Below are 17,785 nucleotides of genomic sequence, written 5' to 3'. Positions count from 1 at the left end.
TATCTCTATTCTAGCTATTATTCTAGTAAATTTGGTTTTATACTTATAAGCCAGTTTATGGTGTTGTTGTTTTGTTGCATTATTATTACTGTCACCACATTTGAGGCTTTGTGTATACACTACAGTACTGCCATTGGCCCAGTCACGCCTCTTTGTCGAACCGACCTCACAGGGTTGTCGTGTGAGGAGGGAGAAACGGGCGAAAAGACTCTCCTTTGAAGCTAAAGGCGGCACATAAGCGCAATAAATAAATAGAGGCACGTGCCCTAACACAGAACCACACCAGCGGCCTTCGCGCCTCAGCCCCGGGCCTTGCCTTTGAGGCGGCCGCCCGTCGTCGCGTAACGGCGGCGGCGAAAGCGCCACGGCCCGCTCAGGGAGGCCTGCGCGTGTATCTGTGGGCAGGTTCACGCTAGGCCCTTGACACGCGCGTGTGTTCGTGTGAGGGAACAAGGCCTTGCTTCGTTTATCTCCCAGGCCTCGCCTTTGCTGAGGGGAGCGAGCGAGGGGAGGCCCGGCCCGGCCTCTCCTCTCCCCTCAGCCGAGGCCACGGCGCTCGGCGGCCGAGGACAAAAGCGCGAGCATGATCAAGCGAGGCGGGCCGCCTCTGATCATTAAGCGGGGAGCCTTTTGATGGCCGCCGGCCCCCGCCCGGGCTCACAAAGGGCCTATTCAGCGCGGCCGCCTCCTCCTCCTCCTCGGCGGCGCGCAGCGGGGCTGAACCAGGGCCCGGCCGGGCTCCCCTAATGAAGCCGCCGCGCTGGCCCTCGTGCGCCTCCCCTTCTCACCGCCCCAATGGCAGGACCCTCGCCTGGCACCGCTGCCGGCCCTAATGAATGAATTCTCTCGCGTTTATTTATTTATTATCATTTATTCTTTCGGTGTGCTCCCCCCCCCCACAAAAAAAACATGAGCGTCGTCTGTGCGGGTCCCCCCACCCCCGAGGGCACCGCATATAGGCGCGCAAGGGCGGCCTCGGCGGCAGCCGCTCCGCTCGCCCCGAGGGGAAAGGGAGGCTCCTTCTCCCTCTCCTTCTTCTCTTCCCGCCTTCGCACCCCACGCCACCCCGGAGGCGATGGGTCCCCTGGTGCTGCTGCTGCTGGTGGATCGGGCCCTGGCCGCCCCCCTGGGCAAGGAGCTCTGCCCGATGCCCCCCGGCGCCTTGCGAGGTAAGAGCAGCGTCCGCCTGGGAGAGGGACGACCTGGATTTAGTCATCCTTTTTTATTTCTAAATATCGATATAGCCATGTCAATATGTAGCTTTATTTCAATGGCTCAATGAGCACCTGGTTTTTATTACACGCCCTGCTTGGGCAGGCAGTGTCGCGCAGTGGTTAGCAAGGCAGAGGTTTGAGGAGCAGAGGTTTCAGGGTAGCAGCTTTGGCTGCTGTAGTCCCCAAATAGGTTTTGGGGTGTCCTCCCCCCCCATCTAAAAACCCTGGAGAGTTGTTGCCGGTCAGTGGAAGCAACACAGAGCCAGGTGGGCCAGTGATGTGATTCAGTGCAGGGCAGATTGCTTCCCTTGTTCCTGTAGACACCATAGGGCTCAGGCACAGCCCGTTTTCCAACTCCAGCCTCTTTTAACTGGTTGTTTCAGAGATTTGAACCTGGGGCCTTCTGCATGCGGAGCAGCTGCTTCGCTGTTGAACTGGACACTGTTGTTACCCCACATCCCCTATGACTTCTCTGGGGGTTTTTTAATAGAGGTACTGCAGGTAAAAGGGACACGGGTGGCGCTGTGGGTTAAACCACAGAACCTAGGACTTGCTGATCAGAAGGTTGGCGGTTCGAATCCCTGCGACAGGGTGAGCTCCCGTTGTTCGGTCCCTGCTCCTGCCAACCTAGCAGTGCAAAAGCATGTCAAAGTGCAAGTAGATAAATAGGTACCACTCCGGGGGGAAGGTAAATGGTGTTTCCTTGTGCTGCTCTGGTTCTTAGTTATGCCAGCCACATGACCCGGAAGCTGTACACCGGCTCCCTTGGCCAATAAAGCAAGATGAGCGCCGCAACCCCAGAGTCAGTCACGACTGGACCTAACAGTCAGGGGTCCCTTTACCTTTACCTTTTACTGCAGGTAAAAAATCAACAGGTACTGTTCATTCTCGATACAGAGATGCAATAAGGCCGGTAACAACCTCTTCCGGGTTCTTTTAACCCGGGACCTTCTGCATGCCAAACAGGTGGATCTACCACTGAGCTGTGGCCGTATTTCATAGACTGCTATAGAGTGCTTCACGTTGGCTGTTTCCATAATCTGGATGACAGTCTTGTAAAGCAGACTAGCAGTATTTCTCTCCCACCCACCCCATGTTCGCAAATGGGGAGAGGAAGGCTGGGCTTGAATGCATAATGGGTTGCCGAAGGCTGCCTTAGGGAGTCCCTGGCAGACCGAGGGGGGATTTGAACCTGGGACTCTGCCCCAACACTGGGTCTTTAAGCCACTAGCTCTCTGGCTTGATACCAGGCTAGTAAAAGCAGGGAGCGAAAGGAGAACGGACACTTCTGGCATACTGTAGCCTTGTTTGCATGCAGAAGGGTTCAGTCCCAGCATCGTCAGGAAACCTGGGAAAGAGGAGACTGAGAGGAGATATGACAGCAATATTCAAATATCTTAAGGGGTTTCACATGGAGGAGGGAGCAAGCTTGTTTTCTCCTGCTCGACAAGGTAGGACTCGAACCCATGGCTTCAAGTTATAAGAAAGGAGATTTTGACTAAACATCGGGGGTGGGGTGGGGGTGGGGGGACTTTTCATTGGGACAGACTCTCTTGGAAAGTGGTGGATTCTCCTGTATTGGGTGTTTCGAAGCAGAGGCTGGATGGCCAACTCTCAGGGATGCTTTGGCTGAGATTCCTGCATTGCAGGGGGTTGGACTAGATGACCCTCGGGGTCCCTTCCAACTGTACGATTCTGGGGAATGCCCTTGCCCGAAGTCCTGAAGAGTTGCAGTCAGTCAGTGGGGACAATGTTGTGCTAGGTGAACCATTGGTTTGACTCCGAATGAGGCAGCTTCATGTGCTCCTATCCTGTCTGCACTCATGGCCTCTCTCCCGTTGGAGAAAGATCAGCAGCAGGGCATTGCTCAATCCCTGGCATCTCCAGTTGGGCAGGGAGAGAGACGTCTGCCCGGAACACCTGCTGCCAGTCAGTACAGAGCTGGACTAATGTCCTGACTTTATATGGCATCTTCCTATGTCTCCGTCTTTCTCCATGTTTTCAGTCCTCTTCTATGCATGGAAGATCCATGTGCCTACACACTTCTAGAGCATGGGAAGCTGCCTTCTACTGAGTCAGACCAATGACCCATTTAGCTCAGTATTTCTTGCACTGACTGGCAGCGGCTCTCCCTGGTTTCATACAAGACTCCCCCCCCCCCAGCTGCTAGGGATTGAACCTGGGACGTTCTGCATGGAGAACAGGTGCTCACCCCCCCCCCCGAGCTATGGCCCAGCCACCTGGTGCCTTTAGTTCTAGTTTGACTTTCTCCATCTTTATCTGTTCCATGTATGTATGCTGGCATGCACCCTGCTCTCGGCTCTCCAATCGTCATTGCAAAGTGAATGCAGACACAGTTTGGCAGAGGGCGCTGGGATTATTTGATACCAGATGCCCTCAGCCAAACACTTCTGGGAAATCCTTCGCCTTTGTAACAGAGATCAAGCCAACTTGGGGGTGGGGGGGAATAAGAAAAATTGAATGCAGCCAGGCCAAATGGAGAAGTTGGCTGGAGCCATTGGTATGCCCATCCAACAACTGACTGCCCTAACTGCCACTTTCCCAACGCCTGTCGTTTTCGCTCCAAGGTATTGCCAGGGCCAGTTTGCTCTGTTTTTTTAAACCGTTGACTATTCTTATTCCTATGCAACATCCATATATACTTTTGCCAGTGCCACATCAATGTTTGTTTTGCACTTGCAAGGAATCGGTCCTTCACAGTGGAACTCCCTGCCCATTGATATTAGGCAGGGACCTTCATGGTAGTGTTTTTAGTGTTTAGGGAAGCCTTCCCAGACACATAATTTCATTTGATTATGCATACATATATTTCTGATTTTGCTTACGTTTTGATAAATTCTAAATAACTTATTTTGAACACCCAGTATTTTTTTTTAACAAAACTTTTGATATTTTATATAAACCACTTAGGGATGATTAAGCGGTATATAAATCCCATTAAATAATTAAAATATTTACAGTTTAGCACATAGTTAAACTATGGAACTCACTCCCACAAGAGGCAGTGATGGCCACCAACATATATGGCTTCAGAAGAGGATTAGACAAATTCACAGAGCTGTGATCTGCCTCCACAATCGGAGGCAGCAATGCTTCTGAATCCCAGTTGCTGGAAACCTCAGGAGGGGAGAGTTGCTCTTGCGCTCTAATCCTGCTCGAGGGATTCCCACAGGCATCTGGCTGGCCACTTTGAGAACAGGATGCTGGCCTAGGTGGGCCATCGGCCTGTCCCAGCAAGGTTCTTCTTATGTTCTCAATGATAACAGCCAGAGTGTTTTTAATGGTGACAAAAGGACTACACACATGAGCCTGTGTAGAGTGGGGAGTGGGATTGTGCCTGATTTGCTCCCCTGCTTTGCAGCTTCTGAAATAGCTTGCATGTGCACAGGTTAGTAAAACAGAGACCTCAATTGCACAGATAGAGACTACTTTGTGGACTATTGTACTAACACCAGCTTTTTCAGAAGTTGTGGAGGCAGAGACAGCAGGCCCCAACCTGTTTCTCTTTACTTGTGCCGGTTCATAACACCTGCACGTTCTTTTTTCCCGTTTGGACCCTCCACGATCTGAAAAGACTCTGAGTACTTTTTTGAATTCCAATCTTACCAGTTCCGCAAAGTAGGGCTGCCGGTTTCCCCACCGACTCTGTGGCCGTGCCTTTAAGCTGCAGCTTGATGTTCGCAGGTGGTAAAAGTGTGGGTCTCCTCCACTCCCCGCCAAGTGCCCCCTACTCATCTCTGTCACTCATCCCTGCTCATCAAGCTGCTTGTAAAGACACAGCTGCAAACCCTGGCAGAGAAGTTGGCAACCTTGCCACAAAAAAGGTTGCGTTCCCTAAACAAGAGCCTGCCGGTTCCTGTGAGCGAGAGGGTGCATTTGCAGTGGGTGATGAGCGGGCTGGAGTAGGGGAACTTCATCCTTCCCACACTTACTCCTTCTCTTCTATAAATGCACTCCGTAAGATGTTTTTTCTTTGCAGGGGTTGCCTCCCAGTCCCTGAAATGGCTGTGGTGGGCATTTGCAGGGGAGAAGCGGCTGGCAGGGGAAGGAGTAAGCACCCGCTTCCACTGCTGATCCCTCCCCCTCGCCAAAAAACACCCCCTTTCCCCTGCTTAACATTAGCCTCTCTATGTCTTTTTAAGAAAAAGATATTTATTAAAGTTTTCAATATTAATACAATAAAAAGAAAAAAGAAAAAATAACAAAAATGCAAAAATAAAAATAATTAAAAACACAAAGTTTCAATAACTTATTTTCCATTAACTTATTTCCCAGACCTCCTCATACCTCCCTTTTTTGTATTCCAATTCAGATTGTTAGTTCAGCAAATCCTTATCAATAAGTTTTAACCTGCTTCTATTCTCTTAAAACATTACAGCTGGAAATCACTTAATTTCTATCCGACATCGTTCTAACATTCATTAATAGCCTCTCTATGTCTTGCCCCTTTGCAGCTCTGTCCAACCGTGGGACGCTGGTGCTGGAAGCTGCCATGAAGAGTGCCCTGCTGTCCCTGGAAGGGGCGCTGTTGGAGCATGCGCGACGCCTGCAGGAATGTGAGGAGTGCGTGCTCTGCCTCTTTGGGAACTGTGGCAATCGGACCAGGGAATGTGTCCGTAAGTGTTTCCCCTGTTCCAGCCTCTTGGGGGAGCATTGCTGGGTCCCCACGTGACTTTTACTAGAACCCCAACATCTATGAACCACAGAGCCGGGTGCAAAAGAATTATAGGCAGAATAGCAGGAGGAAAACCAGGGTGCCTCTGAGCATGCACTGAGCCTGTTGCACAAAAGTCTGTTCCTGCCTTGGCCAGCTTCCTTAATTTCAGCCACCTAACTTGGCTGCTGGGCTAGGCAGGCCTTAGCCCCATCTACTGAAAATCAGCCTGAGATCTCTCAGCGCATCCTGACCATCCAGAGAGCCTTGTTGTTTCCAAAAGCTGTGCAGGGGCATGAGCACCAGAAAGGGGAGGAAGCAACGGAGGGATAGGGAAACTAAGGCCTCGGGGGCCAATGTGACTCTCCAGGACTCTGTATCTGGCCCTTGGAATGCTCCCTAAGCCATGCCCTCTCCTTAGGCTGCCCAGAGTGGGAATGGGGCCCTCATGTGGAAAAAGGTTCCCTGCTCCTGAAAAGCAAGCATTGGAATATGACCTGGGAGACCCGGGTTCAAATTCCCACACTTGCTTTTCAGGAGCAGGGAACCCACACAGCCATGAAGCTCACAGATCTTGGAGTCAGTCACCATCTCCCAGCCTAAACTACCTCACAGGGTTATTGTGAGGGTGAAATGCAGAGGAAGAGGACCATTTACATGCCACTTTGATACCCTTGGAAGAATAAGGTGAATGCATGAATGCAACAAACAAACAAACAAACAAACAAACAAACAAACAAACAAACAAACAAACAAACAAACAAACAAATAGAGAAGCGGCAGATATTTCAAATGGAAAAGCAAGCCCCCAAGCCACCTTTTGATCATTGGTTGGTTCTGTTCGACATCCAATAAGACGCGTGGGGTGGGAGAGGAGATTTTGGTTCGCTCAGAGCATCCAAAGGACCTTGGGGTGACCTGGGAGTGGGCTTCTAGGTCTTCCTCTCTCCGCAGCCTCGGAGTTGCCCCTGGGCTCCCTGCCCAGCTGTGAAGCCGTGCTGCAAGCCCAGGCCATCCCAGAGCAGCCTGCCCAGAACTGGGCCCTCAGCAAAGCGTGTGCTCCATACCGACGCCTCTGCTCAGGCCACGAAATGTCCCCCGAGAGCTGCATACGCCTCATGGTCAGCCATTGCCAGCTCCGCCTGCAGGAATGCCGTGAGTGACATGCCAGTGGGAGGCCAAGGCGGGGAGGGGGGTGCTTCTTACGCTTCTCTGGCCTTGCTCTGCACCTAGCGCTGTGTGATAGAGGCTTCACTGTGGCTGGTGATGGTGGATCAGGGACCACCACCCAGTGCCACCTCCCCCACTCTCCTGCCCTCCCAATGCTTTGGACCACAAGCCCAACCAGCCCCAGCCAGCAATGGATGCCCTCCAGAGGTTTTGGACTACAACTCCCATCCGTGCCGGCCGGGACCGATGGGAATTGTAGTCCCAAACATTTAGGGGCACCAGGTTGGGGGGAGTCTGGCGTGCTCTGCACAACCTATTGCGCTCTTTAGAGCCCTGGTGGAAGAGAAGCCCTTGGTTTCCCAGTCGGGTTTCCTAATTGTCATTTGAGTCTCCGGCTTCCAAGAGAACCAGCCCCCTACTTGAAGGGCTGCTGGAGAACAGGCCTCTGTTTGAAGGCCTGAATTTGGTTTAAAGGAGACCTACAGTATAGGGGCCTGGACATCCACAGTGAGCACCTCGGCAGCAGACTAAGCAGCCGCACGCGGGTCTCTTGGTCCCACTGCAACAAGATCAGGTGCATTTCTATGCAAGTTGCAGGAATTGTTTTGAAACTTTCTTCTGTACGTGTAATTGGCAGATGTGATTCATATGCCAATCTGTGTCTTCTTTTGCTGTGATGTGTCCTTTGCCCCCTCCCTGCCCAGCCATCCCTGAGCCAAGATCCTTGCTGTGGATCAATGGCCACCAAACCAGAGGACATGAAAAGAGGATTAGGCCAATTCATGGAGGAGAGGGTTATGGATGGCTACTGCCATAATGACTATGCTCTCCCTCTGCAGTCAGAGGAAGCAATGCTTCTGAGCACCAGTCAATGGAAACCAGAGGAGGGGAAGGTGCTCTCATGCTGAATACTGCTTCTGGGCATCCAGCTGGCCACTGCAAGAAGAAGATGCTGGACTTTGATGGGCCATTGGCCTGTTCCAGCAACCTTTTCTGATGTTCTTATATAGACATCTGAAGGCAGCTCTGCCTTCAGCCTAAGTTTTTAATGTCTGATGTTTCGCTGTATTTTTATATTACGTTGGAAGCCGCCCAACATATTATATTGTTATGATGGCCCGTCTAATCCCCTCTCCCTCGTCCCCCCTTGCAGGGCTGGAAAGCGACATGGACTATTTGAACACAGTAGCAGACCAGTCTGATCCAGGTGAGGTTGCCACCACTGGCGCAGTCACAGAAAATACCACCTTCCCAGAAGTGGGATGGAGCAGGGCTCGAAAGTCATCCCTGGAGGCTCTGGCCCAGCTAATCCTCTCCCAGGCGGATGCTCCTTCACGTGCATCACTGTTTCTCAATTCCCTTGGACAGCCTCAGCGCCACAGGGCTCCGGGGGCCCCATGCACCAGCATCTGTTTTCCAATGCTTCCTGCAAGGGGAAAGGTCAGCGTTGGGCGCTGACAGGGCCACTGGGCCGAGCACTGCTCTCCGGGGACAAAACACTCGCCTTGTTAATTGGGATGAAGCTTGACAGCTACATGAGCACACAGACCACTGCCTCCCCCTCCCAAAGCAGCCACTGCTGTGCTCTGTGCGATTGCTGCCCATAGGTTTTGGGGGAAAGGAGAGGTTTCCACTGTCTGGGTCCTGGCAGTCAGGGGTGGGATCCAACCAAGTCATACTTTTAGGGTTGTTGATTTGGCAAGGGGATTTCATCCACTTCGCATTCAAAGGTGAACGTGCCAAATCCACCCTTTCCTAAACAGTACATGAACTGATACGCAGTCCTTCAAAATTCACCCTTCTTCAGATTTGGCAGTCCGATATCTACAGGCAGGCAATGTGTCCAGAAATGCACATGCCAGGGTAAAGTGTGCATAAAAATGCATATGTTTCTGTATGTAGCATACAGAAATACATTATGCTAGGGGAAAGCAAAGCAGAAAACTGCAATTGGTATGCATTGCACAATGCGAATGGAGTTGCACAATTTTGTAGCATGCAACTGATGCTGTGTTCCCCAGTTTATTCAGCATTTTCTAGATCGTGAGTATGCAGGGAGAGCCGTGTAGGGCAGTATGCAGAAAATCTTATCTGCAGTGCAATGGCTTCTGAGATTTTTATCAGATGCACAGTTCCAGGTCCCATATTAGCTTTCTTTTTTTAAAATAATAATAATAATTTGAACGTAGAGATTACCAGGTACAGTGGTACCTCGAGTTACATAACGCTTCAGGTTACAGACTCCGCTAACCCAGAAATATTACCTCGGGTTAAGAACTTTGCTTCAGGATGAGAACAGAAATCGTGCAGCGGTGGCACAGCGGCAGCAGGAGGCCCCATTAGCTAAAGTGGTGCTTCAGGTTAAGAATAGACCTCCAGAACGAATTAAGTTCTTAACCCAAGGTACCACTGTGGTCGGAATTGGTGCCCAGCTACCCATTCTGTACTTTTTCAGTGCTTCTGTGAAATCTTAGAACCTGGCTTCCTTTTCCCATTTCAGAGTTGGGGTTGTGGAGAGACGGCAGTTTGCCCCCAAATGAGTTCATCATGGCAGAACTGAGACTTGGTTGTGAATCTTCCAGGTCCAGCTATTGGACTATGATCATGAGTCCTGACAGCCGCCCCACAATGCCCCCTAATTTCTCCTTTTTGTTTCAATTGCCAGGGCTCTGTGGGCACCGCGGGGTGCCACCTCCCAACGCAACGATGGCAAAGGCAAAGATCGTGGGAGGCAGCAAAGCCTGGCCTGGCGCGTGGCCTTGGCTGGTGTCTGTTCGGCTCAACGGAGAGCTGATGTGCGGTGGGGTGCTAGTGGGGGATGCTTGGGTCCTCACGGCAGCCCACTGCTTCACAGGGTAAGGCTGCGCTCTGGGAAAAGTCTCCATGTCTTGCATTCACACATGCATGTCTTCATTTCAAAAATGTACTGCTACTCAGTGAAATTCATGGAACAGTGTGCAGTTTTTTTAAAAAGACTGCTGTGGCACTGGAACCAGTGTGAGGAATCTCAGGTCCTGGTGCCGAATGTGCCTCTACTTCTGACCCTCAGGGCTCTCCCAAGGCCACACCCTCACCAGCTAGACTTCATGCTATCATTGAGTGCATTGGCCTGGCAGGTAATGCCTCTTGATTGCTTGAATGGAGATTAGAGAGGAGTGTGTGAGCATGTGTAGAAACTAGCCTATCTCAAGAAACAATGGCGTGTGCCTCCAGGGGTGGAGTTAAAACTGCTGCATTAGCAGCACCAAAGTGTGTGCAAGTCTGTGCAGTGTGTAGGAAGGTATTGGATTGCCCAGACGACAAGACCCCCCTCCCAGCCTTGCTGATAAGATCCAAAGGAAAGCAGAGCGATACATTTGGCACCAGTTTTGCTGCAGGAGTTGCTGGAAGGAAGCATACAAGGCGCCCACCCAACTGTCTTAGGGTCTCTACTCCGGATTTGTGTAGGGCTTACTCCTCAGCCTTTTCTTCTCCCAAAGATATCCCACATGGCAGTGGAGGTTTAGGATCAAAAGGGGAAATTTGCATGAATTGCTCCACCCACATTTGTCTCTGTCCCCGCCCACCGTGGCCCCTGTAAGGTTGTCCAGAAGGGCCCTCTGTCCGGAAAGGGTTACCCACCCCTGACTTAAACCAAGGATGGTGAGCCTGTGGCCCTTCAGATGCTGTTGGATTCCAATCATTCCTTGCCAATCGTTCCACTGGTAGCTGTAGTCCAGCATTGTCTGACCTCTGAATAGCAGTTGCTATGTATCACATGAGGGCAGAGGGCTGTCCTACTGAGAACCTGCTTGCAAGGCTCCAATAGTCATCTGGTTGCCCACCATGAGAACAGTATGCTGGGCTAGACAGGACATTGACCTCATCCAGCAGGGTTCTTTTAATGTTCTTATTGAGCAAAGTCCAGCTTCCCCCAGTCTTTGCTGCCCCCTGGCCTCAGGAAAACCAGTTGGCTCCAGTTAAAGTGAAAATTGGGTCTGGCCGACATCCATTGAGCACACTGAGTGGGCATGGAAGGCTCGCTGTTTGCTTTTGTGTGGTGGGGCAGCAACCAAAAACCAGGGGAGAAGGGGGGGCATGGCTGGCACCCTGAACAGAAGCACTCTACACTGTGTTGTTGTTGTTATACTGTTTCCCCTTGTGATAATAATTTGAAACTACAAGAGCCTTGACTGCTCTGTAGAAGCCAAAGAATAAGCGAGCTAACAGGTCCATGGTGGCTTATCTTGGTGCTGTGACCAAAAAGGCTCTGCTACTCCTGGCAACCTGCCAACCAGAAGGTGGGGAGACTTGGGGAAGATCCTCCTCCAAGGACCAGATCACACAAGGAAATTTGAATAGGAGAATGTGGTCCAAAGTCCCTCCCAGCTCCATAATTCCTTGATCAGATATAACCCTACCCAAACTGTTCAAGTAAGCTGCCAAATCCAACAGCTGATTGGCATCTGTTAGCCGGTACAAATAATTGTAGATGCGACGCTTTGTTTTCTTCCTATGAGCACTTGAGTAAATCGCATGGCTTGGGTGGCTTTAAAAGAGAATCGGTCAAATTCATGAAGGATAAGGCTGTCAGTGACTACCAAACCTGATGGCTACGTTCTCCCTCCACAGTCGGAGACAGTAATGGTTCTGAACGTGAGTTTCTGGTGCAGGTGGGGAGAGGGCTCATGTGCTTGAATCCTGCTTGTGGGCTTCACAGTTTGACCACTGTGAGAACAGGATACTGAACTGAGTAGGCTACTGTTCTTACGTACCCTCCTGTCTTTCTACCTGCAGAAGCAGAAACGAACTGGCCTGGTCAGTGGTCCTGGGCGATTACGACCTGACAAAGCTGGATGAAGGGGAGCGGGTTGTTCCGGTCAGTCGCATCCTTTCCCATCCCAAGGTGAGCTGGGGTCGCCAGTGTGGTGTAGTGGTTAAGAGCGGTAGACTTGTAATCTGGTGAACCGGGTTCGCTTCCCCGCTACTCCACGTGCAGCTGCTGGGTGACCTTGGGCTGAAGTTTTCAGCCCCACTCACCTCACAGAGTGTTTGTTGTGGGGGAGGAAGGGAAAGGAGAATGTGAGCCGCTTTGAGACTCCTTAGGGTAGTCAAATCCAAACTCCTCCTCTTCTTCCTGCTCCACCCACCCACAATGATCCCATTCTTAGGGCCTTTCTCCATTCCTCCACTGTCAACTTCTCTTTTCTCTGCCCGCAGTTCAACCCCAAGACCTTCCACAACGATGTGGCTCTGTTGGAACTGAGCAGCCCAGTGACTCCGTCGGCCTGGGTGACTCCAGTGTGTCTTCCTGAGCGACCCATGGAACTGGGCACAGGGATGCCCTGCTATATCATTGGCTGGGGATCACTCTATGAAGGTAGTGTGAGGAAGGGCAACCCAGGAGCTTGTGGGAAGTGGGGGCTAGGGTTGAGGGAGAAATTTGGTTTAGTTCACATCTAATTATTATTATTATTATTATTATTATTTCATTATTCATACCCCACCCATCTGGCTGGGTTTCCCCAGCCACTCTTGGCCGCGTACAGCATATATCAAAACATAATAAAACATCAAACATTAAAAACTTCCCGATACAGGGCTGCCTTCTAAAAGTTATGTAGTTCTTTATCTCCTTGACATCTGAAGGGAGGGCGTTCCACAGGGAAGTTGCCACTACTGAGAAGGCCCTCTGCCTGGTTCCCTGTAACTCCACTTCTCACAGTGAGGGAAACCAGCAGAAGGCCCTCAGAGCTGGACCTCAATGTCCGGGCTGAGTGATGGGGGTGGAGATACTCCTTCAGGACTACTGGGCCGAGGCCATTTAGGGCTTTAAAGGTCAGCACCAACACTTTGAATTGTGCTCAGTAACACACTGGGAGCCAATGAAGATCCTTTAGGACTGGTGTTATATGGTCCTAGCTCCCATATAGCTGACGGAACAAACTGACTGAATTTGCCCTTTCCAAAGCAGTACACCAACTGAAACACAGCCACCCTTTGAAATTTGCATTTCTCTGAATTTTGCGATGCCATTTTCCAGCCATATACAAAAATGCACTTTACTAGGCTAAAGTGTGCCTGTGAACGCATATATTGGTGAAAACACATTGCAGAAATGTGCTAATAGTTGAGAAACTTGTGTTGCAAAAATTTGCGCACAAAAATATGTATTTGGGATATCTCAGTTGGTTAGAGCAGGAGACTCTTAATCTCAAGGTCATGGCTTCAAGCCCCACATTGGGCAAAATATTCCTGCGTTGATGACCCTCTTGGTCCCTACCAGCTCTACAATTCTATCAATGAGAACTAAAATGCTAAGGAATTTTCATGAGAACTCCACCAAACCTGGAGCTGGGCCCTAGAAAAAATGGAATGCCTGGAGCTACTGGCAGGGTTGGCCTCTCCCTTGTGGCTTCACCCAGCTGCCACATGGGAAGGGCTTCCATCGCCATGCCAAGGTGGGCAATTTTGTGGGGAGGTGGTGGTGGGAATTGGGACCCCTCCATAATGTCATATGCTTGCCCCATAGATGGTCCAGGAGCTGATGTAGTCATGGAAGCCCAGGTTCCCATCCTAGCTCAAGACATCTGCCGTGGTGCGCTGGGGCGCCAGCTCTTCACCAGCGCCATGTTCTGCGCTGGGTTCCTCTCCGGGGGTGTTGACTCCTGCCAGGTAAGGGACAGTGGAGCAGTGCCAGGGGGGTAGCCTTCTGGCATTTCCAGCACACTGCTGGCACAGAATTTGGCATCAGGGCTTGGCAGGGATGGGCATCTGCTGAGAGCTCACGATTCCACCAGTGGTCAAGTGACAAGGACCTCCGTAGTCCTGCTTCCCTTCACAGTTGCATCCTGCTTGTTCACCTGCCTCTCACTCAGGCCCAGAGCGGGAAAGCAAGGAAAAAACAGCAGTGGTGAGGAGAGAGCGATGGCGAGAAGCTGCCACTGACTCCATGCTCAGCTGACAGGCTCTGTCCGGCAGCAGTGCTGAGGCAGAGGAGCAGCAGCTGGCAATAATGGCAGGAAGCGGTCAGAGTCATGGAGGGGAGAGAAAACGCCATATCCTACAGTGGCCAGCTGGACTGGCAGGTGTGGTGCCATGATGCCCACATAACTAGTATAAGAAGACCCCGCTGGGTCATGTAGTCCCACCTCCTGTTCTCACAGTGGCCAATCAGATTTCTCCAGGAAGCCCACAGGCAAGAGCCCTCCCTCCCTGTTTCCCATAAGAACATCCAAAGAGCCTTCCTGTTGCATTTAGTCCAAGATCTTCTTCTCAGAGGGGCCAACCAGATGCCTGTGGGAAACCCGCAAGCAGGATTCAAGCACAAAAACGATCTCCCCTCCTGCAGTCTCCAGCAGATGCAATTGAGAAGCATCCCTGCCTCCCAAACCACGGGAAGGGGAGAGTTGCTCTTGTGCTCGAATCCTGCTTGTATGTTTCTCCACAGGCATCTGGTTGGCCACTGTGTTAACAGGATGCTGCTGAGGTGTGTGGTCGACACAGCACCAGACCTGCCAGTCTAGCTGGCCACTGTAGGCTACAGAGTTCTGCGCTGAATGGCCCTGAATGGTCTTTTCCAGCAAGGGCAGGGGGGCAGGATTCATTGACTTGCACATTTCCCTACTTTGGACCCACAGCTGTTTCTCCTTCCAGGGTGACTCTGGGGGACCACTCACTTGCTGGGACCCTTTGTCAGAGCGGTATGTGCTATACGGGATCACCTCCTGGGGCGACGGCTGTGGTGAGCGTGGGAAGCCTGGGGTGTACACCCGAGTCGCCGCCTTCACAGAGTGGGTGCACCAGCAGATGGAGAGTGAGTGTTAATGTTGGCATTGTCACTCCCAACTTTTCCAACAGGGGGCAGAACAAGTGGGAGGTTGACTGGGGCCAGTCACACCTTTGCAGTTCAGGGGCTGTGATGGAGGTAATAAATAATAATAAAATTTTATTTATATCCTGCCCTCTCCAACCGAAGCCAGGCTCAGAGCGGCTAACAACAGTAAGATGATATAACATTCTAAAATCATTTCATTATAAAATCAGTTCAAATCAGGTTAATGGCAACCATTGGCTAGAGTTCTGTAAGGATTGCCAAAGGAGGGGGTCAGGCTGTGCCTTGGCCAAAGGCCTGGTGGAATACGACTGGTGGAACAGTTCTGTCTTGCAGGCCCTGCAGAAAGATGTCAAGTCAAGATAGGGGAGGGTTGCTGTAGCCCAAATTAGCCACATCTCTGAACCGTACCTCCAAAACACAGTTGCGAGATGTGAGGCACTCAGCCGGCCTCATGATTGGTCTTGCATTGGCGAATAACACTTCAGGCACCTTCGGTCCCTGAACTGTGCCAGCCTGCCAATATAGGAACGACTATTTAGAAATTGGTGTCTGGGTTTTGATTTTTCCTCTTCCCTCCCTGTACATTTCCCCTTGTGTGTCATGTTTCCTTAAATTGTAAGCCTGCAGGTAGGGACTATCTTGTTTTGATGGTATTTAAGCTTCTCTGGGAGCCTTTTTGGCTGAGGAGTGGAGTACAAATGCTCTAAACAAAACAAGCAAATGAATAAATCCAGAACAGGGTGGGTGCAGGATTTGCTCTGGCACCTCTTTGTGCTTCACAAATCCAATGTGTTGCTCTCCATATGTTGTTGGACTGCAACTTCCATCATCCCCTGACCTTTGGCCACACTGGCTGGAGCTGATGGGAGTTGGAGTTCTGCGACATCTGGCGTGAGCTGCGCTGCCTACCCCGCTTGATGCCTTTCAGGTCAGCCCTGCTGGGAAATCCATGTTCCTTCCGACCCTTGGTCAGGCCCCTCCCTCTCTCCCTGCCGGAGCACATGGGCAGTGCTGACAACAATTCCCCTTTGCTAATCCTCTGCACAGAGTCGCCCTCCAGCCGGGAGCCCACCTGCTTCGAGCTGCTGGCATTGGCTCAGATGCCACCCGATAGGCAGCGAGTGGAGCTCTCACACCTGTGTGCCTTCTACACCCAGCCCTGCTCCCCCTCTGCTAGTCCAGCGGCTTGTGCCCATGCTGCAGATGAGAAGTGCAAGGCCAAGAGGCAGCAATGCGGTGAGTGGCATGGCAAGGGCTGGCTGGGAGCAGGCTTAGCATGAGAACACAGGCTATTGCAGCTTGTAAAGAATTATTTGCCTTGTCGCCTGCGGCGATCACAGTTCTCTCCAGGGGATCAGGCAGGGACATTAAAAAAAACACAACCACAGTTCTCTGCTGAACTCTGCTGAAATGAGACAAATGGTCCATACAGGTGTGCCTGGGGAGTCTAGTAAACATTAATGGGCAAATTAAGTCCACTTGGGTGGGCTTTTCTTCAAGGTGGGGATAATTGGGTTTTGAGGAGAAGGCTCGCCATTACTGTACAAACCAGTATATGGTTTGAACACAGAGATAGTCAATCTCCACAGCAGGGAAAGTTATCTTCAACATTTCTGTCTCACCTCCCTGTGAAGTTATTCTCCAGGTGACAAATCCAATGAGAAGCGTAGACAACAAATCCAAAATTATAAATGGATTAAAAGAAAGCTAAAATGATACAATAAAAATGGCTATCAGTAGGAACACAATCAATATAAAAACAGCAGCTGTTGGAAACTTGTTTTCAATGGAAGCAACTATAAATAAGTGTTTGCAGGGGGAAGGTCTCAGCTGCCTGATGAGCTGTGATGGGGAGAAGTGAGCCTCCTCTGAGTAGGGGATTTCATGGCCCAGGTGCTACTACGGAAAAGGCTCTGTCCATCCATCCCCAGCTTGTTCTTCTGATCTGGAAGGAAGCAGGCATTGTCCTCAGCAGATGATCTTAAAGGTCAGGCAGTTTCACACGGATGGAGGCAGTTCTTAAGATAATCTTTTTCCAGACTGTTCAGGGCTTTTTAGAAGTCAGAGCCAGCACTTTCAACTGAGCTCAGAAACAAACTTGTGATTATGATGGAAAAGGCTGGAAGCCTCTAAACTTCCCAGATGTTTGATGGCTACCTTCTCCCACGCAGCATCCATGGAGGAAGGCAGACAACAAGCCTTTGGGGAGTTCGGAGGATCCCACTCCTTCCCTCTATAATTGTGACCTAACACATGACTTGCATATTCTTCACGAGACCATATCTGTGAGCTGAACCTCACCTCATGCTTTGAGAATTTCACGCGGTTGGTTTTGAGCGTTCTATCCCCCAAGGCAGCACTCGTGAGAGATCGGCACATCATGCTTCCTTTGCCTGAAAGGGTGTCCCTGGGAAGCTCTGTTTCTTTCCCATATACTCTGGCGCTCCGTTTGATGCCTTGTTTTGCTGAGGCTTAAAGCACCCCCAAAGTGAGCCAGACTGGATTCTTGGTGTCTTGCTGAGGGATCTCTGCAGCGCCATTGTCCTTCCCAGGCTGGGCGCTGGAGGCTGATTGCTCTGTGTGGCATTCCTGGCTTAATCAGGTCTATGTAAACACTTGTTTTTCTCCAAAGCATTGTTGGTTTTGAGGAGAGGCTTAGATCTGATCAGAGCAGCGCTGCCAGTGTCTTTTACGGAGCCCAGGGCCCTGGTGACAAAGCCGGTTCTCAGCTCGGGGACATACTGAGTGAGAGATTGAAAGGTCCATTATGAAGTTCCTGCTGATGTGCAATTATTTATTTTGTATAAAGCACGTTTACCCTGTTCTTCAGACACAGAAAAGGCTTCTTGAGTGCATTGCAAAGACTGGACGTAAGACAACCTGGACGGCTGTAAAAGAGGATTGGATAAA

The 17,785-nt window shown here is 50.9% G+C and overlaps 1 protein-coding gene across 2 annotated transcripts in view; it reads left to right on the top strand.

Moving 5' to 3' along the window:
* Positions 1-216: 216 nt before the first annotated feature.
* Positions 217-17,785, top strand: part of PRSS56 (serine protease 56) — a 30,060-nt gene continuing 12,491 nt past the window's right edge. For both annotated transcript variants that reach the window (XM_083739410.1, XM_083739411.1), the window contains exons 1-10: positions 217-1,169; positions 5,690-5,851; positions 6,844-7,044; positions 8,213-8,266; positions 9,725-9,914; positions 11,836-11,944; positions 12,259-12,418; positions 13,571-13,713; positions 14,695-14,854; positions 15,923-16,111. In XM_083739410.1, the coding sequence (XP_083595536.1) occupies positions 1,076-1,169; positions 5,690-5,851; positions 6,844-7,044; positions 8,213-8,266; positions 9,725-9,914; positions 11,836-11,944; positions 12,259-12,418; positions 13,571-13,713; positions 14,695-14,854; positions 15,923-16,111 (1,462 nt within the window). In that variant the 5' untranslated portion in view covers positions 217-1,075. The remainder of the gene's footprint in view (positions 1,170-5,689; positions 5,852-6,843; positions 7,045-8,212; positions 8,267-9,724; positions 9,915-11,835; positions 11,945-12,258; positions 12,419-13,570; positions 13,714-14,694; positions 14,855-15,922; positions 16,112-17,785) is intronic.

The sequence above is a fragment of the Podarcis gaigeae genome, assembly GCF_964106915.1.
Source record: "Podarcis gaigeae genome assembly, chromosome: 5".
Lineage (NCBI taxonomy): Eukaryota > Metazoa > Chordata > Lepidosauria > Squamata > Lacertidae > Podarcis > Podarcis gaigeae.
The sequence above is the reverse complement of the archived record's forward strand: the minus strand, read 5'-3'. Positions and strand labels throughout refer to the sequence as shown.